At 23.5% G+C, this 21,127-nt stretch overlaps 1 protein-coding gene across 8 annotated transcripts; it reads right to left on the reverse strand.

The window, feature by feature from the left end:
• Positions 1 to 32: 32 nt before the first annotated feature.
• On the reverse strand, positions 33 to 19,199 carry LOC126895824 (uncharacterized). Of its 8 annotated transcripts, none has more exons than XM_050668075.1 (25): positions 18,964 to 19,199; positions 18,536 to 18,600; positions 16,317 to 16,510; positions 15,726 to 16,019; positions 15,518 to 15,655; positions 15,327 to 15,424; positions 15,094 to 15,236; positions 13,925 to 14,137; positions 13,713 to 13,865; positions 13,430 to 13,591; positions 10,804 to 11,016; positions 9,631 to 9,775; positions 9,316 to 9,553; positions 9,212 to 9,249; positions 9,039 to 9,121; positions 8,707 to 8,856; positions 7,644 to 7,683; positions 6,747 to 6,767; positions 5,160 to 5,281; positions 4,681 to 4,983; positions 2,802 to 2,984; positions 1,931 to 2,143; positions 1,751 to 1,870; positions 1,531 to 1,671; positions 33 to 889 (listed from the first exon to the last, which is right to left on the reverse strand). In XM_050668075.1, the coding sequence occupies exons 3-25, from the start codon at positions 16,472 to 16,474 to the stop codon at positions 818 to 820; spliced, it is 3,441 nt and encodes a 1,146-aa protein (XP_050524032.1). In that variant the 5' UTR covers positions 16,475 to 16,510; positions 18,536 to 18,600; positions 18,964 to 19,199; the 3' UTR covers positions 33 to 817. The 8 variants fall into 8 exon arrangements, with proteins under 8 accessions (XP_050524032.1, XP_050524030.1, XP_050524034.1 ...); XM_050668073.1 differs by having other exon boundaries at positions 5,160 to 5,302; XM_050668077.1 differs by lacking the exon at positions 8,707 to 8,856 and having other exon boundaries at positions 5,160 to 5,302.
• Between the last annotated feature and the right edge of the window lie 1,928 nt (positions 19,200 to 21,127).

Raw genomic sequence — 21,127 nt, forward strand, 5'->3', positions numbered from 1 at the left:
AAAAAAAATGTATTTATTATATATATTTGTTATAATACACAATTTGAATGTCTAATGACCATATTTATAATAAATTTAAAGATACATTATAACATATTCATTCACGATGTTGACTAGAATAATTAGGAATTTAAGAGTAGTTTTAATTTACAGCTGCTTAAAAAACAGACATAATGACATACATTAAAAAAATTATATATGGGTAGTTCAAACGATATGCTTAAACATTTATGCAGTGTAGTTGGTCCATATTTAAATATTTACATTAAGCTATAATAAATAACTGCAATATCAATATGAAGACTATCACAAAAATAAATAATGGTAAAACAAAAACAGAAAAAAATTTAAGATAAAAATAAAACTAAAAAGAGAATACATGGTACATAATGAAAAACATAATTTTGGTAATCCTAGTTTTCGTGGTTATGATATGGCAAATTATTGATAAATTTTATGATACATCATGTACTTAATAAAAAAAAATTCTCAAATATTTGAATTAAATGACTTTTTAGAGAATTCAACAAATCACAAGAGCAATATCTTGTTACAGAATATAAATTAAAACAATAAAGCTTTAAAATAATTGTATAAATAAATTTAGTGATTATGCATAATTATGACTATAAAAAGGGAATATAAACAAAAGATATGCTTATCATATTGTGCAAAAAATAAACCCTTCACTAGTCCATTTCTAACTGACCAGGTGTTCATATTAAATTTATACCTGACAATAGTTAATAATAATTTAAGTCCCATAGTGTATGTAGATGTCCTAGTAAAACAAGACGTAAGACATTCAAGTACATGACTAGATAAACACTGGAGTTTCTTGGCCAGTCAATAATCGAAACATGGATGTAGGCATTGTTTTCATTAATATCTGAAAATTTCAACAACAAGTTTTAACTAACTAAACAAACAAATAAATGCTTTTCTTAATTATTAAACCTAGTACTACTCATTTAACAATAATAGTCAAATAAACTAAACATAATTTTTTTTTTTTTTAATTTAATCAATCAAAATTTAATAGTTTAGTTATTTATCATTTAATTGTGTGTATACTTATTATTAATTTATGATACCATTATAAAATAAATTATTAATGTGCTTATATAATTCACTGGAAACTTATTGAAAAATTATTATAAAGGGCTCAGATCAACTACCACCCACGCTACCCCATGATTTTTTGGGTATGATATAAAGTGAGAGGGAGAAAATTTAGTTTGAGCAGTACCACTCTCACTCCCTCTCTGGCCATTACATCTCGTAGTTTGTCAGTGTAAACATTGTCCATTAGTTGAAAGGTTACAGTTCAGAATAAAGAGAAAAAATAACTTCATAACTTAACAAAATTGAAATTTAATGGTTTCCAATTGAAGATAAAAATTACTAATATAGATAAGACTATTTCAAATACTCTATGAAAAAAATAATTTTTTTTAAATGTTTCTTTATTTTTCATAAAGTTGAACTTACTCTTTTTTTTGTAAAAATTAATAGAAATAAAAAACAAACCTCTCCAACGGAAGTTGCTAACAAATTTACAATTTTTTCATGAGGAACTGCAACAACACTTTGATTGTTTATTTCAATAATTCGATGACCTACTCTGACTCCACCACGTTCAGCAATTCCTCCTCTAAGTAGACTACAAATCTAATAATACAACAATTTATTAAAATTTCTAAAATAAATACTTCAATCAAATTAAAAAATAGAAATAAATATCACTTACTACACCATTTTGCACACTAAACCCTAACTGATATTTTGTATCTGGTCTTTTAATTTTTACTTCAACTACTGGAGCACATGGTACAACAGTCAGTTTAATAACTGTTTGAGGTTTGGAATTCTTAATATAAATAGGACAAAATTAGTACACAAAAAGTAAATAAGTTCATTAATTAATTACTTTAATATAATTTTGGCAAGTTGATAATGGCAGACCAACTAATGATACTCCATTAATAGCTATAATTTGATCTCCAATATTTAAATGACCACATCGAGCAGCTGCTCCTGCTGGTGCTAAATTTGCTATAACAACTGTAGGTAACATAGAACCCCAACCAGACTCTACAATTACAACTCCGAGAATTTCTCCTTTTGATTTTGGTACTACAACCTACAAAATATGAATCATATATGAACATATTTAAAAAGTTAAAAATAAAATAAATTTTAAATTACAAAGAAATATAATACAGATTATAACTATTTAAGTATTTTAATGATATATTATAAATAAACAATTATGAGTTCAACATATACAGAGTGTATATCTAGGTGAGAAGATTAGTACGAATGGGAAATGATTAGTTATAAAAATAGCAGCAACCACTCTTCACCTCAAGTCATTACCTTAAATTGTTAATGACTTCTGAAATACTGGTCCAAAAGTTGCTACTGACCAGTCATTTTCTTAATTAGATCATTATATATCAAATAAGCTAATTAATTATAGGTGTTGCCATTTGAGAAATTAAAGTTAATATCCTTATAAGGCATAAGTGATAAACACAAGAAAAACTTTATAATTGAAACATTGAACTAAAAGAAACTTATAAAATAATTTTAATATTATTTTAATTTTAATTTTCACTTAATTAAGCAATTCATGATAAGTGAATCACCCTACATAAAGATATTCAATAACTTCTGATATACACGCACTGGCAAAAAAAAAAAAAAAGTTGATAACAACATGAACATAATATATCATTATACATTTCTGTGTTAAAATTAAGCTATAATCATAATAATAAGATTGAATATATATTTACCTCTTTTTGAAGTTCTTTTTTTGCAAACATCTGCAATTCGTCTCCAAAAATTTCTTGTGAATTTAGTACTTCCTGGTAGTCCATTTCCTTCACAAAACTATGATCTTCAATACCATTTGCTTTTAAAAACTCCATGTATGCAACTTGAAAAGCTTGTCCAATAGATTGAGCAATAAATTGGGCCTAAATATTAAAATCAAACACTTTTATTTCAATCATAATGGCCAAAAAGTTTTACAATATAATGTGGATTATAACATGCTACATTTTTAATAATGAAAATAGCAACAAATAAAAGTGAGTAGTCTTTTCTAATTTAATTAGTCAATTTATTAGACTTCTGGCATGGATACAATGCTCCCCAAAATTAGAATTTTTTTTTTATAAAAATAGCTCTCAATTTAACAAAAAAAGTGAAACTGCAAAAGAATATTAACCAAGATAAATATTTTCAATATTTAATTAGTAGTTAAATACTGACTTAATAATTAAAAAAACATTTTGAAATAAATTAATTCAGAGTTTTGACTTCTTATATGAGTCATGTTAGGCATTACTTTATTTAAGTATATAAGATATATTTTTTTTTTATGTTTAATGAATTAATTAAATTAAATTGAATTAATTCAGTTTAGCTGAAGTTAAAGTACATAATAAGAAAATTAAATGAATTACAAATAAATAATAATACAAAGTATGATATTATATAATGACTATAAATATGAATAAACATTATGTTGAATTATAACAACTTGCAAATTAATATCTAAAAAAAATATGATACTGAGATCTCTGTACAATTAACAAAATGAAAAAGGTAATTTTATCAATAGGAATCAGCAGTGCACATATAAGAGGGTTTGTGTTCCAACCCCTATGAGGAAATAAAGTATAATTTATTGAACATCAAAAAAAAAGATAATAATTGCCATATATACACATTATACTCAAGCATTTATATTGTCTTTTAATTATGACGAGTAATGATATAACAAAAGTATATTATTAGTTTTGGGATTACTTTTGAGAATTCTTCTGCAGATTATAACAAAACAAAATACCATATAAAAAGTAATAGAATAAATAATTTCTGTAAAAATAGTTAGTCAAACTTGAAAATTATTTGAAGTAAATATTAATTGGAAATTTATGATGGAAAAATAACCATCTTTTACTTGGTTAAATAATAGCATAATAATAAAAATTTTCTAAAAAATTATTCTATGGCTTCTTAAATTTTGAATTTTTATGATTTCTCAATGATTGTTGTTTAAGATCTAAAAATAATAATACTCAAAAAGTAATGTTTTAGTATAAATGCAAACGATAAATTTCCAGTCAAAAAAAAAAAAGAATATATAATTAACAAAAATTGGGGTCTATTTGGCCATCAAATATAAATTTGTCTAATTTAAAAAATACAAGTTATATTCTCGTCTTTTTAAAATATTTTCAAAAAAAATTATTATGGTAATTTTACATCACTAATTATAACAACTTTTTATACTAATTATTACATTTACTTTTATTATTTTCATATTTAATATCAACTATCTGCCAATGATTCGGATATTTTAAAAATTTAATATAATATAGTAGTTAATAATAATTATTTGTAGTTTAAAATCAGAGAAAAAGGTAATAATTAAAATATATATTTCATAATAAAATAGAGGAAGTGTTTTGTGTGAATAACTTTTTATTACATATCTCTTCAGATAAATTTTTAATGTATGCTACTGATAGTATAGACTAACAGAGTATCAACTTATAATCAACCTTTATTATAAAAACTAAATATTATTCTACTCAATATGAATTTTACTTTGTTGTTTCATTGTTTTTTATTTTTAAAAATTGTATACATATTATATCTTACCTCATCACTTTCAAAAACATGACATATCATTTTTGGTGTTCTATTATTTGGCACCTTTTCCATGCCATTAATCCCTGCAGGAACTAAAGCTGTTTCAGAGTTAGAATCTGAAGGTTGATGTGTTAAAAAACATCGTCTTCTTGCCATTAATACAACTAATTCACCAATATCAGCAATATAAGAAATTGTTCTAAGAGCATGGTCCATCATGATTTCTTTTAAATCAGTATTTAAAACCATAATTTTTTCTGTGGATATAAATAAATCAACTTCAGTGCTAGGTTGAGTTTCCCCATCTGGAGCCTAAGAAAATATTATACACAATATTTTAATATAACTACATAATTTTTCATTGAAAATTTTTAACTTACCAAAGCCTAAAATCCAATTAGAAAGCAACAGTCATATTAATGTGTGAAAATTATATTATACAAACATCATTTTAAAAAAGATTTTATGATGAAATATATTAAACCAACCTTAATTCTGGATACAGCTTCTTCAGCTTGCATCATTCGAGTACTTTTTGTGGGCTGTCCTTCACAAGCTAGTTGAGTAGATCCTAAATACCTTGCTCTGAAGAGAACACCTTCAATTAATACTGCAGGTTCATGAATCATTACTATAAAAATTAATTTCTTCATTTTTTTAAACTATATTTATTAAAACACTTAAATTATAAATTTAATATTGATGAAATCATAACTGTAAGGTATCAAAATTTTAAAAATAACCATTGAATTTTGATAACTGAAAATACTTCTTAATTTTAATTTTGTATATATATATATATATATATTTCATTGGTAGTTAACATGAAAGTTGATATAAATTAAAAGATTATAAAAATAAAATATATACTTTTGTATTAATGAGACTAAAAATTTTGAATTATAAGGTAAAATTATTAAATTAGAATGAATAATATAAAACATGGTGCGAGTTATAAATTAAATATAGTAGTATAAAAAACGACCCAACCTTTTTGTATTTTGAATAGACTTACCGTGCAAATAAGTGCATTATATGTCAAAAATCCGTGTAGTGCCGTGAATAAAAAATAAGACAGTAATATTGTTAGTTTTATAGATAAAATAAATTCATTATAAAATTGACACTATATTATTAAAAAAAAATGTATTAAGAAACTACTCAAATAATTTATAATAAAATGTTTGTACACAAATATATCCTATTGGACATTTTCTAGAAAAATGTATAGCTCAAAATATTCTTAACTGAAAATAATAGTGACCTATCACCAAAAAGCTCTTTTTAGATAATTGTGTTTTAGTGAACACTAATTGAACTAACAATTCGTTATTCATACACAATAAAATTAACCCATTAACTAACACTTTGGAATGCTTATTTTAGTTTCAACAATTTTGGAGTAATCACTAATGTTCTCACCAAGCAAATATATATTAGTTACTATGAATACAAGCTATAAGCTTATTAAGAAAACCTCTTTCACTAATTTAGCAGGAGAAAAGAACTTTTTTAGAATATCAAAAAAAAATTTGTAACTGTTTAATAATTAGAAAAAATTGATCTCTTAAAAAAATATCAAAAAGATATGAAATATTAAAAAATTATAATAATATGAGCTTTAGTATATTAAAAATACATAAAAAAGAAAAAAATAATTTAAACTTTTAAGGACTAAAATAATAAAAGAATAACTAATATATTTCACTGTAATCATGAACAACTAAAGTTTAATCAAAATTTAAAATTACAAAATTTTTATATAAAAATATAAAATAAAGCCTGATTTTTAAAGTCTTACAAAATCAGAATTGTAAAATTATTTATCTAAAAATAATAAATTTTAATAATTCAAATGTTATTAATAATGTATGTACTCAAATAGGAAGCTTTCTATATATTTTTTTTTTATAGAGTGAATTATTGTACTAAACTCATTAATTAATGCAATAAGCAAAATAACTGTTAGGATCATAAACCAAATTAAGCTAGAGTTAATCAAAGCCCAAATCATGCAATTATATTCAATAGAAATGAAAAATAAAACTCATTTTATAAACCATTATAAAGTGTACCTGTTTGGTGCTGAGGTACTCCTAAGCATAAAAAAAAAAAACAAAATAAAGCTGTTAAAATTTGCTTATTGAAATGAATAATAGTGCTATAAACATTTTAAAAGTTTAATATTTCATAGCTGATAGCAGATTATTGTTAAAAATTGTAATTTTACTTTGTTGCTAACAGGTAAGCTGATAGCAAATGTAACAAGCATTATCTAAGTCTAAAGTATTTACTGAATATGATTAAGAAATTAACAAGATTTATAAATTAATTTGTTGATTAATTGATTAACAAAAATAATCATAGGTTTAAATTTGTATTATTCTTGTAGATATTGCTTGTTTTATGTTATCGGTTAGTTGTTTTCAATATTATTTAAACTTTATATTAAAATTAAGTTAAATATATTGAAAAAATTTAATAATATATATGCTAATGCATATATAAAGATATTGTAAGTTTTCTTTTCCTTAATTTGACATGAAACAAATTACAGTATGCTAAAATACATCTATTAAACTTTAGATAATTAATTAATTAAATTCTAAGATTAGTTGTGTAAAAAAAAACTATAATTACAATGAATTAAATTATGGTGAATATTTAATACATTTCACTTTTTGTTATTTACACTTAATTAGAATTTTAATTTAATAATTTCCTATTTTGTCAAAAAAAGATTATTTCAAAATTGAACATTCATTAAAAATTGAATTTGTTTAAAAAAAGTTTTATAAATTTTAGCCAAATAATTTCATTAATAGAAATCAACCATTCCAATATAAAATTTTTATTATATCATGCGATAAATAATAAAACATATATATTTATACATTTTTACACCTATTTGAATGATGTAAAGCAATTAGCATTTAGTTGATATATCTATATTTTATTTTAAAAATACTAACCTTCTTTGTTGCGTGTTTTTTTCTTAGTACTTTCTTTATCCTAGAAAAATATATTATTAAAATGTAATATATCATAAATATATAATAGTAAGTGAGTACCCACTTAGAGTACTCACTTAGTCTTAAAACTAAAAATATTTATGTCTATAAACGAAATGTATTAGAGGCAAAAGAACCAATTTATAAAATTAGTAAAAAAATTATGAGACTGAGAATAAACTATAACACCAATTAAATTATTTAACTTTTAGTCCAATAAATGATGATAATAGAATTAAGTTTAATAGCAAAATATTTCTTTCAAATCTTTAAATGTTAAACTAAAATATTTTTGAAATACTAAAACAAATAAATATATAAATAAATAAAATAAAAATGAAATTTTTAACTATGATTATTCAATAATTTTTTTCTCAGTATATTTTAAAATCTAATTTATAAAATTTGTCATGCACTGAAATAACTTCACATCAATTTTATTTCTATACAGTTTAGCCAAAAATACATTTAACGTCAATATTCAAGAATTGTAGTTCAATTTCATTAGGCTGAACTAAATAGATTAATCATAATATTTAATACAAAAATTATTTGAAATGAATAAAGGTATAGAATATACAATTTAAATTAAAAATCAAAACATAAGTACAACAATATGAATAGAGAATTAGGTTTCTTAAAGTTTAAGAATAGTCAATTTGACACCTCCTACAAAAAAGGTCATAACTCAGTTTTTATTCTTTTGTTTGTTAAACAAAATTTAATTTAATTATTATAGATTCTTTTCTTTGTAACCAAAGAAAATATCTTACAAAAAAAAAATTAAGTGACATTTTCTTAGGATGTGTCTATTTAATTTTATTTGCATCTTCGAATTAAACATCAAATTTAAAAAATAATAATTGAGAAAATAACTTCAAATTAGTAACAGATCATCAACAATCTCACAAAGCAATTTAGTTTATAACTAGTTAAAGCTCACACAGTAAATAAAAAATCAACAGTAACAAATCATTCTCCAACATATACTATTAAAACAATAACATCAAATATTGAGTCAAACCTTTTTCACAGGATTTAAAGTTTGGGGTACAATAAAAGTTTTTTCATTATTTGTAGCTGGATCTATAGTTACAGGGTGAGAGGGTGTATTGCTTGAAGGTGATGTCAAACTAAATGGTAATAGAGATCGAGATTTCAATTTCTTCCAGTCCTATTATATTAATTGTATTATTACTACTAATTTGAAAATATTTCATTTCTTTTTAATGGATAAAAAAAAAAAGCATGATATTCAATTAATAAAACAGAGAGATCAGATATTACAGTATTATTAGTATAAACCTTATTATAGATACTTGAAATATAAAAGTCTAGTTTATAAGTTGAACTTACAGATTTTTCATCATAAAAACCAGTATCATCAATTCGTTGTTGTCCTAAAAGTCTATCAGTTTCTAAATCTGTGTCAGCTTCTTCTAATATAAATAAAAAAATAAATATGTAAGTAAACCAAAGATACCTTGTTCTATATTAATATAAACATATGTAATTATTTTAATTTTTACCTTCATCGCCACTAGGACCTGAACCAACTCCTTTAGGCCTTTAAAAAAAATTATTAAATAATAAATAGAGAAAATACAGAATTAAAAAAGGTTATTAGTTGTACCTAGGAACCCAAATTGGTAAATCTTCTGTTTTAGCAGTGTTTGAATTTATACTATCTTTACTAGGACTACAAGTTAATGATAAATTATCATCTAAATTAGTAATTTTTAATGGTTTTGCTTGTCTAAGACTAGATCTGATTTCATGTAAAGCAGCTTCAACTAAACCTGAAGAATCATTTATACTTCGATGTGTTGGTGCTGCTAGTGGTGAAGGTGTTCGACTTTCATCAGGTCTCACTAATATTTGAAAAAAGTAAAATACATAAATATATAATTTCTTAGACAATTGAAATTGAAAAAATATATCAAATTACCTAAAGAGTTCATCAACTGCAAACTAGTTTCTTGAGTAGATATATTACTTCCATTTATATCATTATTATCACATTTTGTTACTCTATTTGTACGCTCAATAATTTCTTTTTCTATTTCACTAATTTGCCTTTTCATTAATAATACCTAAATTAATATTGCAAAATAAGTAAATAGAATCTGGTAGTCTAAATTTTTTTAGTTGCTTTAGATTATACAGATCAATTATTTTATCATTAGCCACTTGATTTTTTTTTTTGAATAATATTATGTTAAGAAAATCATCTTTGGTATTTTTTAGTTTCATATATTATTAATTTATTTGTTATTAATTCATCACTAACACCTTACAAGTGTGTCAACTTTATTTTTTTAATGACAACATACATATTTAACTAGCTTATAAAATAGAAAATTATGTATTTAAGAAAATGAATGGTCCATCATAATTGTTGGGTCAGTATTTCAGAAATAATTAACTTTTTTATACCTAGGTGGGAAAAAACGTGCCTGAGAAATATCTAATAACAAATATTGTCATACCTACACCTTACCTTCAATATATATTTAAAATGTTAATAACTTCTGAAATACTGGTTAAAAGTTGTTATTGTCCAATAATTTTCTTAATTATAGCACTTTCTATGTGATAAACGAGTAAAATATATATATTAGTGTTTTAAAAATTTAGTCGTGTACTTATAAAAACAATAAACAAAATAAAAAAAATGAATAAAATTATAATTATTTTAAAAGAAATCTAGTGGTTAATGAAAAATCAATCACTTATTACATACAGAGTATCTCAGACCTATCTGATAATGTTTATGAGATTTGATACAATTATCAGTTTTTTAAAAATATTTTTTATTATTTTCTTTTTTAACTACATTTAAAGCATATATTTTATTATTTATCTTTAATAAAATAAAATAATAATAATAATAATGATAATAAAATCAAAAGTTATAAGTTTTGTCAGTGAGGTATGAGACATCTATATATTTTTTTTTTCATCAATTAATTTTATTAATCTTAAATCATAACTATTTATAATTTTTACTCATCCAAACTCATTTGTGGTTTAAAATACAATCAAATGGTTAACATACTCTTAAATACATTTAATATTTAAAATAGGAAACTTTAAAATTCAAAATATATATTTTATGTACTGTAGGATTATTGTTGTCTGTATCACTAGTGTGTCCACTAGATAGTCCATCTTCTAAAACAGGCATAGTAATTGATGACACTCCACTCAAAGGGATCATATGTTGACTATCCACTAAAGATGATGATTCACCATCACTTCCTATTCCAATGTCTTCACAATCAGTTATTTCAGGAGACAAAGTTACATTACGACTAAATCTTCCAATATAATTCTGTAATATTATGAAAAAATCATTTATTAATATTATAAATTTTACATGTAATAAAAATGTACTTATGTAATTAATTATGTGATTAATAAATTAATAAAATGAAAAGGTAAGTATACATAGTTTTAGCTCCAATAGCACAGTTTAGTATAGTTAGTACCTTTACTATAAACTTTATAGTACAGACATATTTATGGGGAATAAAAATTAGCCTCTCCTTCTTATATACACAATGATTGGTTTATCATAAACTACTTAATTACTCTCAAAATAAATACAATATTCAACAAAATTTTTTAATGTTTTTTATGTTGCTTATTTTCTTAAAAGTATTAGTTATTAATTACTTTTTAGAAATATCCTTTATAACTTATAGGTATGTCAACTATATACTTATATAATAGAAAATTATCTAATTAAGAAAATGACTGGTTGATATCATCTTTTGGGTGTTATTCTCATTTTTAAAATATTTTAAAATATTTTTTTTTTGCACTTTTCTTTGCAAAAAAAATTTAATGGGTCAATAAAAATTTTAGGACAAGTACTTTAGGAAAAATCATAAAAATAATCTGTGATATAGTCTATAAATGTGCTGAAAATATTCATTTTTCTAACAGGAATAGCAATTATATTTTAATAATTATTATTAATTGTCATTAAACTAAAAAACTATACATCATAAAAATTGTGTCAAATTAATTTTATCAAAATTTCTTATTATTTTTTATTAAAAATTATTTCTTGAAAATTTTATTCTATGGTGCTATAGTGTCCACCATTTATTAACAAGGTCATTAATATCCAAAACATCTGTTTTTAATTTTAGGTAACATTATAATTTATAGATGCATGATGTGTTTACCTATTATTTGGTATATATTTTTTTAAAACTGACCCTTTACCTGCCCACAGGGGGCAAGAAGTAACTTTGGAAAGTTAATTAGGAACCTATAATTATTTTTTTACTATTTAATGGGTTATGAGTTAAATAAAACTTTGACTTGTTAATAAGCAGTTTTGAATTCAACTTTTTAAGTTAATATAATTTTTAGTTATTGGCGAGAGGTTTGAACAATAATAATAATAATAATAACATAGAATAATTCTTATTTGTATATTATGGTAAAATTAGAGAGTTGCTAAACTCTTTTCCACTTATAACCTTTTTTCAATCTTTTAAGTCTATTATTTCAAAAATGAATATAAAAAACTAGTTATTAAACAATCAAAATATATCACAAAAAAAATGTAGTCTAAATTGTAAAAATTACTTTAAAAAAATAATTCATAAATTAGTGTTTATAATAGTGATCGAAAATATTGAACTATTAGATAGTTGTCCACTATTCAAACTATTTGATAGTCATTAAAAAACTATTCAAATAGTAAAAATATTCTATAGTTACACAATATATTCAAATAATTTTAAAATCTGTTCAATAGTCTATTTGAATAGTTTATGTTAAAAATAAACTATTCGGTTGTATAAAAACAATTCAAATAGTTATTCGATAGTTTAAAATATTCGAAAATGCCCATCACTAGTTTATACCATAGACATACTGAGAGCAATCCGAGAGCCATTTCCCTTAAAAAATGACTAACAACACTATGTAAAAATTAATTTGTTCTAAAATTTAAAACAGCAAAAATGGTAATGATAATCAAATTATTTTTAATTTTCAATGAAGCAATTTCCTTAATGCTAGTTCCTGAATGTACAAGGTTTTTAAACTAAATTTGAAATTTTTGATTAAGAATAGCATATAATTCTAGGGGTGTTACCAGAAATTTAACTTGGGCGAGGGAGGTTTTAAAGACCATTTTTTCACCTTATCATAAACTAATACTAGCTTCAAGATAATACAACATTTATAACAATAATTGACCAATGGAGAGACAATAGCCCCTTTTGCTCACCTTGGATACTTAACTGCAGAATTCTATCAAAAATAATAATCAAAAGTAGTTTTTAATAAAATATGAATTTTTAAAGTGAATGATACTTGATTTATTTAATAATTAAGGTACAAATATTTAATCCCTTAGACTTGAAAACATTTGAATCTAATATTAATGTTACATAAATCTTTAGTTAATCTTGACAAAATTAATTACACAACATATTTTTTTAATACCAACAGTGCTTTTTTTTTTATCAAATATGAATAATTCACTATACATAAAATATTTTTAAGAGATTAATTTTATAAGCATCATAAAACTGAAATTCTAAATTTAAACAAAAATTTAATCTATAGGAAATAAAGAGGAAAACATCCAGATTAGCCCAGATTAGCTAATAGGTTATAGATAAACTATATTACATAGAGTGTACATTATTTTTTGCTATAAACAATTATAGTATTTAATATTTGAGTAAAAATAATTATTGATTAAATTATACACATACTTGATGTGCACCAGCTAAGCAGCGAGATTCTTCTAATGAACCCTGTTTAAGAGGAGATAACTGAGAACTTTGATGTAAATCTTCATTAGAAAGAAGCATATTTTCATGTGTACTACTTTGTTCTGAAGCTGGTATTCTTCTTCTTAACTCATATTCCAAATCCTATGAAATAATATTACTTTAACTTAATATAATCATAATAATATAGATTTAAAATTATACATTAACAAATAAACATAGACAATTAATAGGAGAAAATAGAATTTGAATTCAAATAAATTACTTGAAACTGTAATTGTTGAGAATTTTGATTTTCAGTAGCAGACGACTTAAAAAATTCCTCTAAAACTTTTCTAGTCTCAGAAAATTCATATAGATAATCAAAATTCATTGTTGGTGATGGACTAGAAGACCTTGAATTATCTTGAATTACTCTCTATTTATAAAAATCATATTTTAATAAAAAATAATTTATTTTTTCCAAAAATTTAATACCTGAGGAAATCCAGGCCGGGGAACATAAAGTGTAGGAGATGATAATAAAGATGGCATTGAATGTTCTTCCTCTATATAATGTTTAGGAGTTCCATTGAAACTGTTATTTTGTACTTCATACTGTGTACTTAATTTTCCATCAGTATTATCTGTACTAGATATTTCAGTTCTATTACTATTGATCAGCAAATTTAAATCACCATTTTGATTAGCCTTAAAAAAATAAGATAGTTATCACAAAATGAAAACAATTTGGAACAAATCTTGTTTTCAGGTATTTTTTTTAACGTTTATTTTTATATGCTATTTCAAAACTATTTGAAAAATTTAATGAAAACAAATCGTTTAAAAGTTACATCTTAAAATTGCCAAGTTAGCAAATCAAAAAATTACACCCAAATAGAATAAAATTATTAAATATTAATATAAAGTTAATTTATCTATGTCCATTGATTCAATTATCTGAATCCTATTCTCAATAAGACTGGTGAGATCCCCAAACTGTTCAGCCATAAATCTAATAAGGATATGGAGACCCCAGCTTTAAGGATAAACTGTCACCAATAAAAAAATTACTCACTAACTTTTTAAAAATTTTTTGGTTTATGATGTATTAAATGAAAGCATTAAATTTCAATTCAAATTCACATTTAAATAAAAAATACGGCTAGATCGGGTATCATGGTATCATGTCAAGGTATCCTACCATAAGATAACAGAGTAAATAAGAATTCTATGGTGGTTATCTATGTTTATATATAATATATGTTTTTAAAAAAATGAAAACAGCAAACAGTAGATCCTACCACAGAATTTTTTTAAATGTTGGCATGTTACACAATATAAAAAAACATTGAGATAGATTTAAGTGACAAAGAGGAAAAAGAAAAATAATAAAAACAAAAATTAAATTATACTTGAAATTAAATTATTAATAACTTTTGAAATATTGGTCCAAATAATTTTATCAACCAGTTAATTTCTTAATTACATCATTTACAAAAAAAATATGCAATAATTTTAAAACACTTTTTAACCATTTGCTCCTGCTAGAAAATTTTTACATATTATTAATCTACAATAAAAAATTAATTATAAAAAAAAGGATAAAGTGTGCTCGGTAAACTAGATTTATATTATAAATTTAATTGAAAAATTGAATTTAATACTTTTAAATTTAAACGTGGTTGATAAGCATCAACATTTTGATATGAATTTTTATGATGATGTAGTCCATAATGGCCTATTGAAGTATCATGTTGAACTTTATCCCATACTTCATTTGGTATGTTGTCAAATAAATCTGGTTCATCTAATTATTAAATAAATTATGCTTAATATTCTAATTAGTAAAATAAAATTTTAAAAACCAAAAAGATAATTACAACTTAAAAATTATTACCTAATGGTAATTGTCGCTGATGTTTAGGTGCTTTTATATCATTTTGAAAGACTGAATCATTTATATCTCTGGATGTTTCTTTAGAAATATCTGACCCTCTTAAAATTCAATATTTATATTATAATTATTGTTTGAAAATTTAATTAATTCATTTAAAGGCTTATAATTATTCTATTTAATTTAGTATTTACCTGTTTCGAAGTTCCCATACGCGACCTGGAGATTTTACCCAATCTACATCAGTATTAACAGGTAATTGACGTGTTTTCCGACCAGCTTTACTTCGACTTTGGCTATAAACTTCTCTACCTCCAGCAATTTCTATAATTCTATATATAAGAATAGTTTAAGTTATAATTCAAAATAGTAATAATTTATGCTTAAAAGAATATTAAATACCTAGAATCTCTTAGTTTATACATAGATTGTTGCGTAGCAGTATTACTTTTACTTCCATTTCTAGATTGATTACTAGAATTTAAAATACTGGATTCATTACAGATATTTTTTAAATCAGACTCATTAACCTCATCTTCAAGTAAATTTTCATTTATTTCTCCTTCATCATCTTCAATACTAGTATCTAAAGATGAATCTTGACTTATATCACTGTCACTTCTTCTACGTGTTCGAAATTTTCTTATTCCACGTAAACTGCGTTTTCTTGTATTATTTCCATGTACATTATCACATCTGTAAATAAAACACGCAATAAGACAACATTGTGATCAATTGTATTAAAAAACATTATTATAATTTAATTTTAACAATGGTGATTATATATATATATATAATATAATTATATTATATTATTGAAATAGAAACACTTTTCTTATATGTAGTGATAATAAACTTTTAAAAAAAATTAGTATTTTATAAAATATATGATTAATATTTAATCTAGAAAAAACAAAAATCCAAAAAAAACTTTTTTTTTAATTCTTATTATTTTAACATTGGAACTACTAATATCCATTGATTAGAAAATACCTGGTTCTTTGATGGTCATTTGATTGTGTCAGATCCATATCATGATCTAAGTTATCACACAGAGGGTTCAAATTTAAATCTGTAGAATGTACAGTAGAAGGGCGACATTTAGGGAAAAGCTTTGATAAGTCATCATTATCTAGTTTCAAGCCAATCATAGCTCTTTAAAGTACGGATCCCACCGCTTTTGAAATCTGAAAAAAATAATTCCATGGTGCATATTAATTATCAATCTATTGTTGGTAGAAAATTTTACCATCACAACCAAAAAATGTCTATATTATTTAACTTTGGCATCATGAAATAACATATTTAAAAAAAACTATAGAATAAAAATTTAATCAATTATATAAGAAAAATAATAATAATAATAATAATAGAACCCAATCTAAAGATAAAATATATAGATAGAAAAACATACCATTTATTTACTTTTTAATTTAAAATATGAAGTATGAAACTATTATGAACTATTTTACTTTCACACAATTTAGCCAATGGTTATTACACGGTAGTCATAGCAACTAAAAACTAACATAGGCTCAGAAGATCAATTTTCTTACATGAATACACCCATTTTTTTTTTTTTTATAGAATTTTACACAAATATTTCAGTGAATAATCATATTTTTTTTATCAAACATACAAAAATAAAATTTTATAGAATATTTCACTTTTTAAACTTAATATATACAAGATTGATATTGATTATTATGTTCAATAAGTAATAACAGACTACTATTATTTATTTCATCAACCAAACCAATTAGATAATAATATATATAATACAATTTTTACAGTATAAAACTTAATAACATTTCTGTAAACATTTTATTATATAGTCTTATTTATATAATGATAATTATGTTAAGATCCCAGATTATATGCATTTAAACATTTTTGTTAGGTTATTCTGGACATACAATCATCCAGTTCAAATTTTTAGTAACTAACTTGAAACTTAGTAATATGTTGTTATCGAGGTTATAGTTAGAGGGGTTAATCCCCTTAAAACAAAAAATATTTCTATAATCTTACACAATTCTATGACAAAGGTGTACAATTTTGAGACTCTTCAAAATAGCTTAAACAAAATTTATAAATTTATATAATTCTAGGCTTTAATTATGATAAACTAAAATGTATAAGGTTTATTTTTAAGCAAAAATGAATATGTAAAACTAAAATGATTAAGATTATACATTTAGACATTGTATTAAAAAAAAAATTTTAAATTTAAATAAGTCACAGTTGAAAATTTCTATTGTTTGATAGCTTTGTAACATCAAGGTACACTATTGTTTGAGTATGAAAACTAGTATATAATAAGTTGACAATAGCTATATATTAGTTTTGGTCATGTTTAGAAAGCTATTTAAAAATAAATCTTTTATGTATTATAAATTTACCATGGTAAATACTGAATACACATTCAAAACCATTAAATATTTATAAGTTGTAGTAAATTAAATTTGTTGAATATTTTTAAAAAAAATACACATCATTTAAATACTGAGTCTAGAACCAAAATACAATATTAATTGAAAAATAAATGTCTAAAACTTATACCATAAATTATGTTAGATAAAAAAAAAAGTCAAAACCAGACATTGCGAAATCCTAAAATATTTATAAACACCTGCGATAACTTGGTTACTTGGTAAATTTGTGTTAAAGGCTGATTAATTCAAACTGAAGTAAATAAATAACATTTCAAGAAATTTATGTGTAATAAACTAGTATATGTTATGCTATGACGAAACTAAGAAAATAAATATTTAGTATTTCTTATAAATATTAAATGTTATTTCCAATTGTATTAATTTGATTTTCATGGGAAATAGATAAAAAAAATAATAAGTATATTTTGGTTATACTACATTATACATAAATCTTTAAGCTAGATAATATTTTGTTGATTAGATCATAAAATATTAATGTAAGTTTAAAAAAAGGAACTTATACAACTATTTAGTTTTATGTTCTATTTTTAATAATACTGTTTCTCGATTATGATAAGAAAATATAATTAGTGTATATAACATGATTATGAATGTTTAATATATATGTTAAGATAAAATAGTAATTTTCAAAATAACAACTTCAATAAAAAAAAGATTATCAATTAAATTCTTCAAAAGAAAAAGTGAATAATAAATTTTGAACGCAATAATAATTTCAGTACTAATTGAACAGATTATCAAAATATATTAACTTACCTTAAAAATGATGAAAAAATATTTTGTTCAGACATCAAATCAAAATCGATGTACACGATTGATACCTACAACATACGAACATAAAATCTTAGAGCTTAAAAAAGGCAAACTTCATAGATTATTCATTTATTAACTAGATTTGTTTACTACAATTAATAATTTGATAGATTAGAATGTGTAAATTTAGTGATAACGCTATTGATTCGGAAAAACGTGAGTCGCGTATTCGGTACACGCACACCAATGGTCGTTTGCAATTATAGTAAATCGAGGTGTGTTGAGAGGGGTAATGATATAGGCGTCTGTATTGCCATACTGCCTTTGATAACACGTGTATAATTAGTGACCAGGCCAAACAGACAATATTGTAAGTCATTTATATGGGTAGTTCAATAAAGTGATATGTTAAGACTTGTGCTTTTGCTTACCGCTATTGATATAATTTGTCTACTCGGAATCTGCTAACTCTATCATTGTCACTCTCCGCCCTTGACAACATTCATCCAACCGTTTAACTTAAATACTGGACTTGCTGATGACTCAAAATTCATTTACCGTTGGAGTATCTATGGGCTTAGCAGAGGTTAACTTTTATCTGAACAAAATGCGACAGCTACAGGGAAATAAGAGATTACGGGGTTTTCTATGTTATTGACTCAAGAGGCGCAAAGGCGCATGTGCGAGTCAAATTTTATGATTATCGGATGCTGAGACGGTGAGCAAGTTTGCCGTCCACCCCATTGAATTAGCTTCCGAACCCAACCCTACCGCCACTCGTCAAAAAGGACGTCAATGGCAAGCTATTCTCGTGCGGCATTTCAAACATTAATTGTGGCAGAGAGGGGTGGGGTCCATTTAGAAAAATGTTCTTTGGCAAATGGTCCCGTTTTACAGGCCGTTGTCATATTGCTCATACATTGACTTAACGTGAAAATCTCATTTCTTTAATATTTAAACATCTATACAATGTTTCATTCCATTTGCAGTTTGCTAAAATAATTAGTTTGATATAAAAAAAGTTTAATATTATTTTATGTTAACAAAAATACGATTAGAATAAAATGAAGTGTAGGGCTAGGTACCGAAATGATTTTTTGGATGACGGGAGGCTTTTATTTTTTTAAATAATGTCTGTTCTGAAACCGACATTATTAAACATAGAGGTTTTTGTTTGTCACTTAATTGATATTTCAGATTCGGTTAATAACTATTTAAAACAGGTTTTAAATAAATTTTAAAGTAAAATTTCTATAGCTTCTTAAAATGAATGCATTTCTATAGACATACACACATTTTACCTTAAGAAACCAGATAAGGTTTCTTAAGTTACCCAATACAATCAAAATATCAAAAGTTTTCAATAATTTATTACAAAAAATGAAAATCTATAATTTGAAAAATTAAAAATTTTTGTTAGAACCCTTCGTCCCTCGTTCTGAGACAAAACTGAGAACTTATAGAGTGAACGTTAAATGAAGTATTTGGAATGAAAATTTATAAATTTTAACATAAAATTAACTATATATTATGATTTTGGAGAAGATACTGAACATATGAGCGTATAAATTTTTTTTAATAGCTAATTTTTTAAATTGAAAAAAAAAACAATTGTCACTTGGTGGACTCTATGGGTCTTTCACAATGTGACATATATATATATATATATATATATTTATATTTATTTAAAAACAATTTGTTCCCTGGAAAATGATAAATAAAATAAAAATAAATAGTTTACTGATAAAATTATAAAAGTCACGGTATGTAACTTGCAAATAGTACCGATCGTTTAATTGAAAACAATACACGGTTCACGTAAATTATATATGGATATATATATATATATATATATATATGAACGATCTGGTTTTAAATTTGTTTAAATTAGCGATTTACTGAATTGATTCATTGGATTATAACATAGATTTATACACACAGATAAGCCACAGCAAGCTTACTATTAGCAACCGATATTTGTTCATTTATATCTGAAAGGAAAGCGCTATTTACTCTCATGATAAATATTAAATATTTATCAATAACTGTCAGCTTCTTGATATTAAAATAATAGTGGCGATTATCCATGCATGACTGACACCTGCTAGCTCTAATGCTAGAACCCGTTGTTATTAAAAGTTAATTGCTTATTATTTGATTTAAATGAGACATTTTATTTTGTTTTACATATGAATTCAATGAAAGATGATTTGTTTTCTGTTTTATTAATATTTATTAACTTTTTTTACTTAAAACTTTTTTAAAAATGAATGAATCAAAAAAATTTTTTTTTATTTATGCTTTAATTAATTTATTTTCTGTACGCATATATTTTTTGAAAATCTTACCCTTAACCTGCCTACTGGGGATTCAAAAATAAAAGTTAACTTTTTCAATTTAAGTTTTGAATATGTTTAGAAAATACTTCGTTCTTTAAGCATAAGTTAAATTAAAGCTTATGCTACGTACTATAAGTTAGGGAAAAAATTAGTCCCAAATACTTATCTTCTATGAGTAAATGACTACTCGAAAATTTGAGTAGCTAATTGCTGTTTAACAATGTATATACATTAATTTGAAGATTATTAAAAATTT

This window comes from Daktulosphaira vitifoliae, unplaced genomic scaffold (assembly GCF_025091365.1).
Source record: "Daktulosphaira vitifoliae isolate Bord-2020 unplaced genomic scaffold, ASM2509136v1 Scaffold_1, whole genome shotgun sequence".
NCBI lineage: Eukaryota > Metazoa > Arthropoda > Insecta > Hemiptera > Phylloxeridae > Daktulosphaira > Daktulosphaira vitifoliae.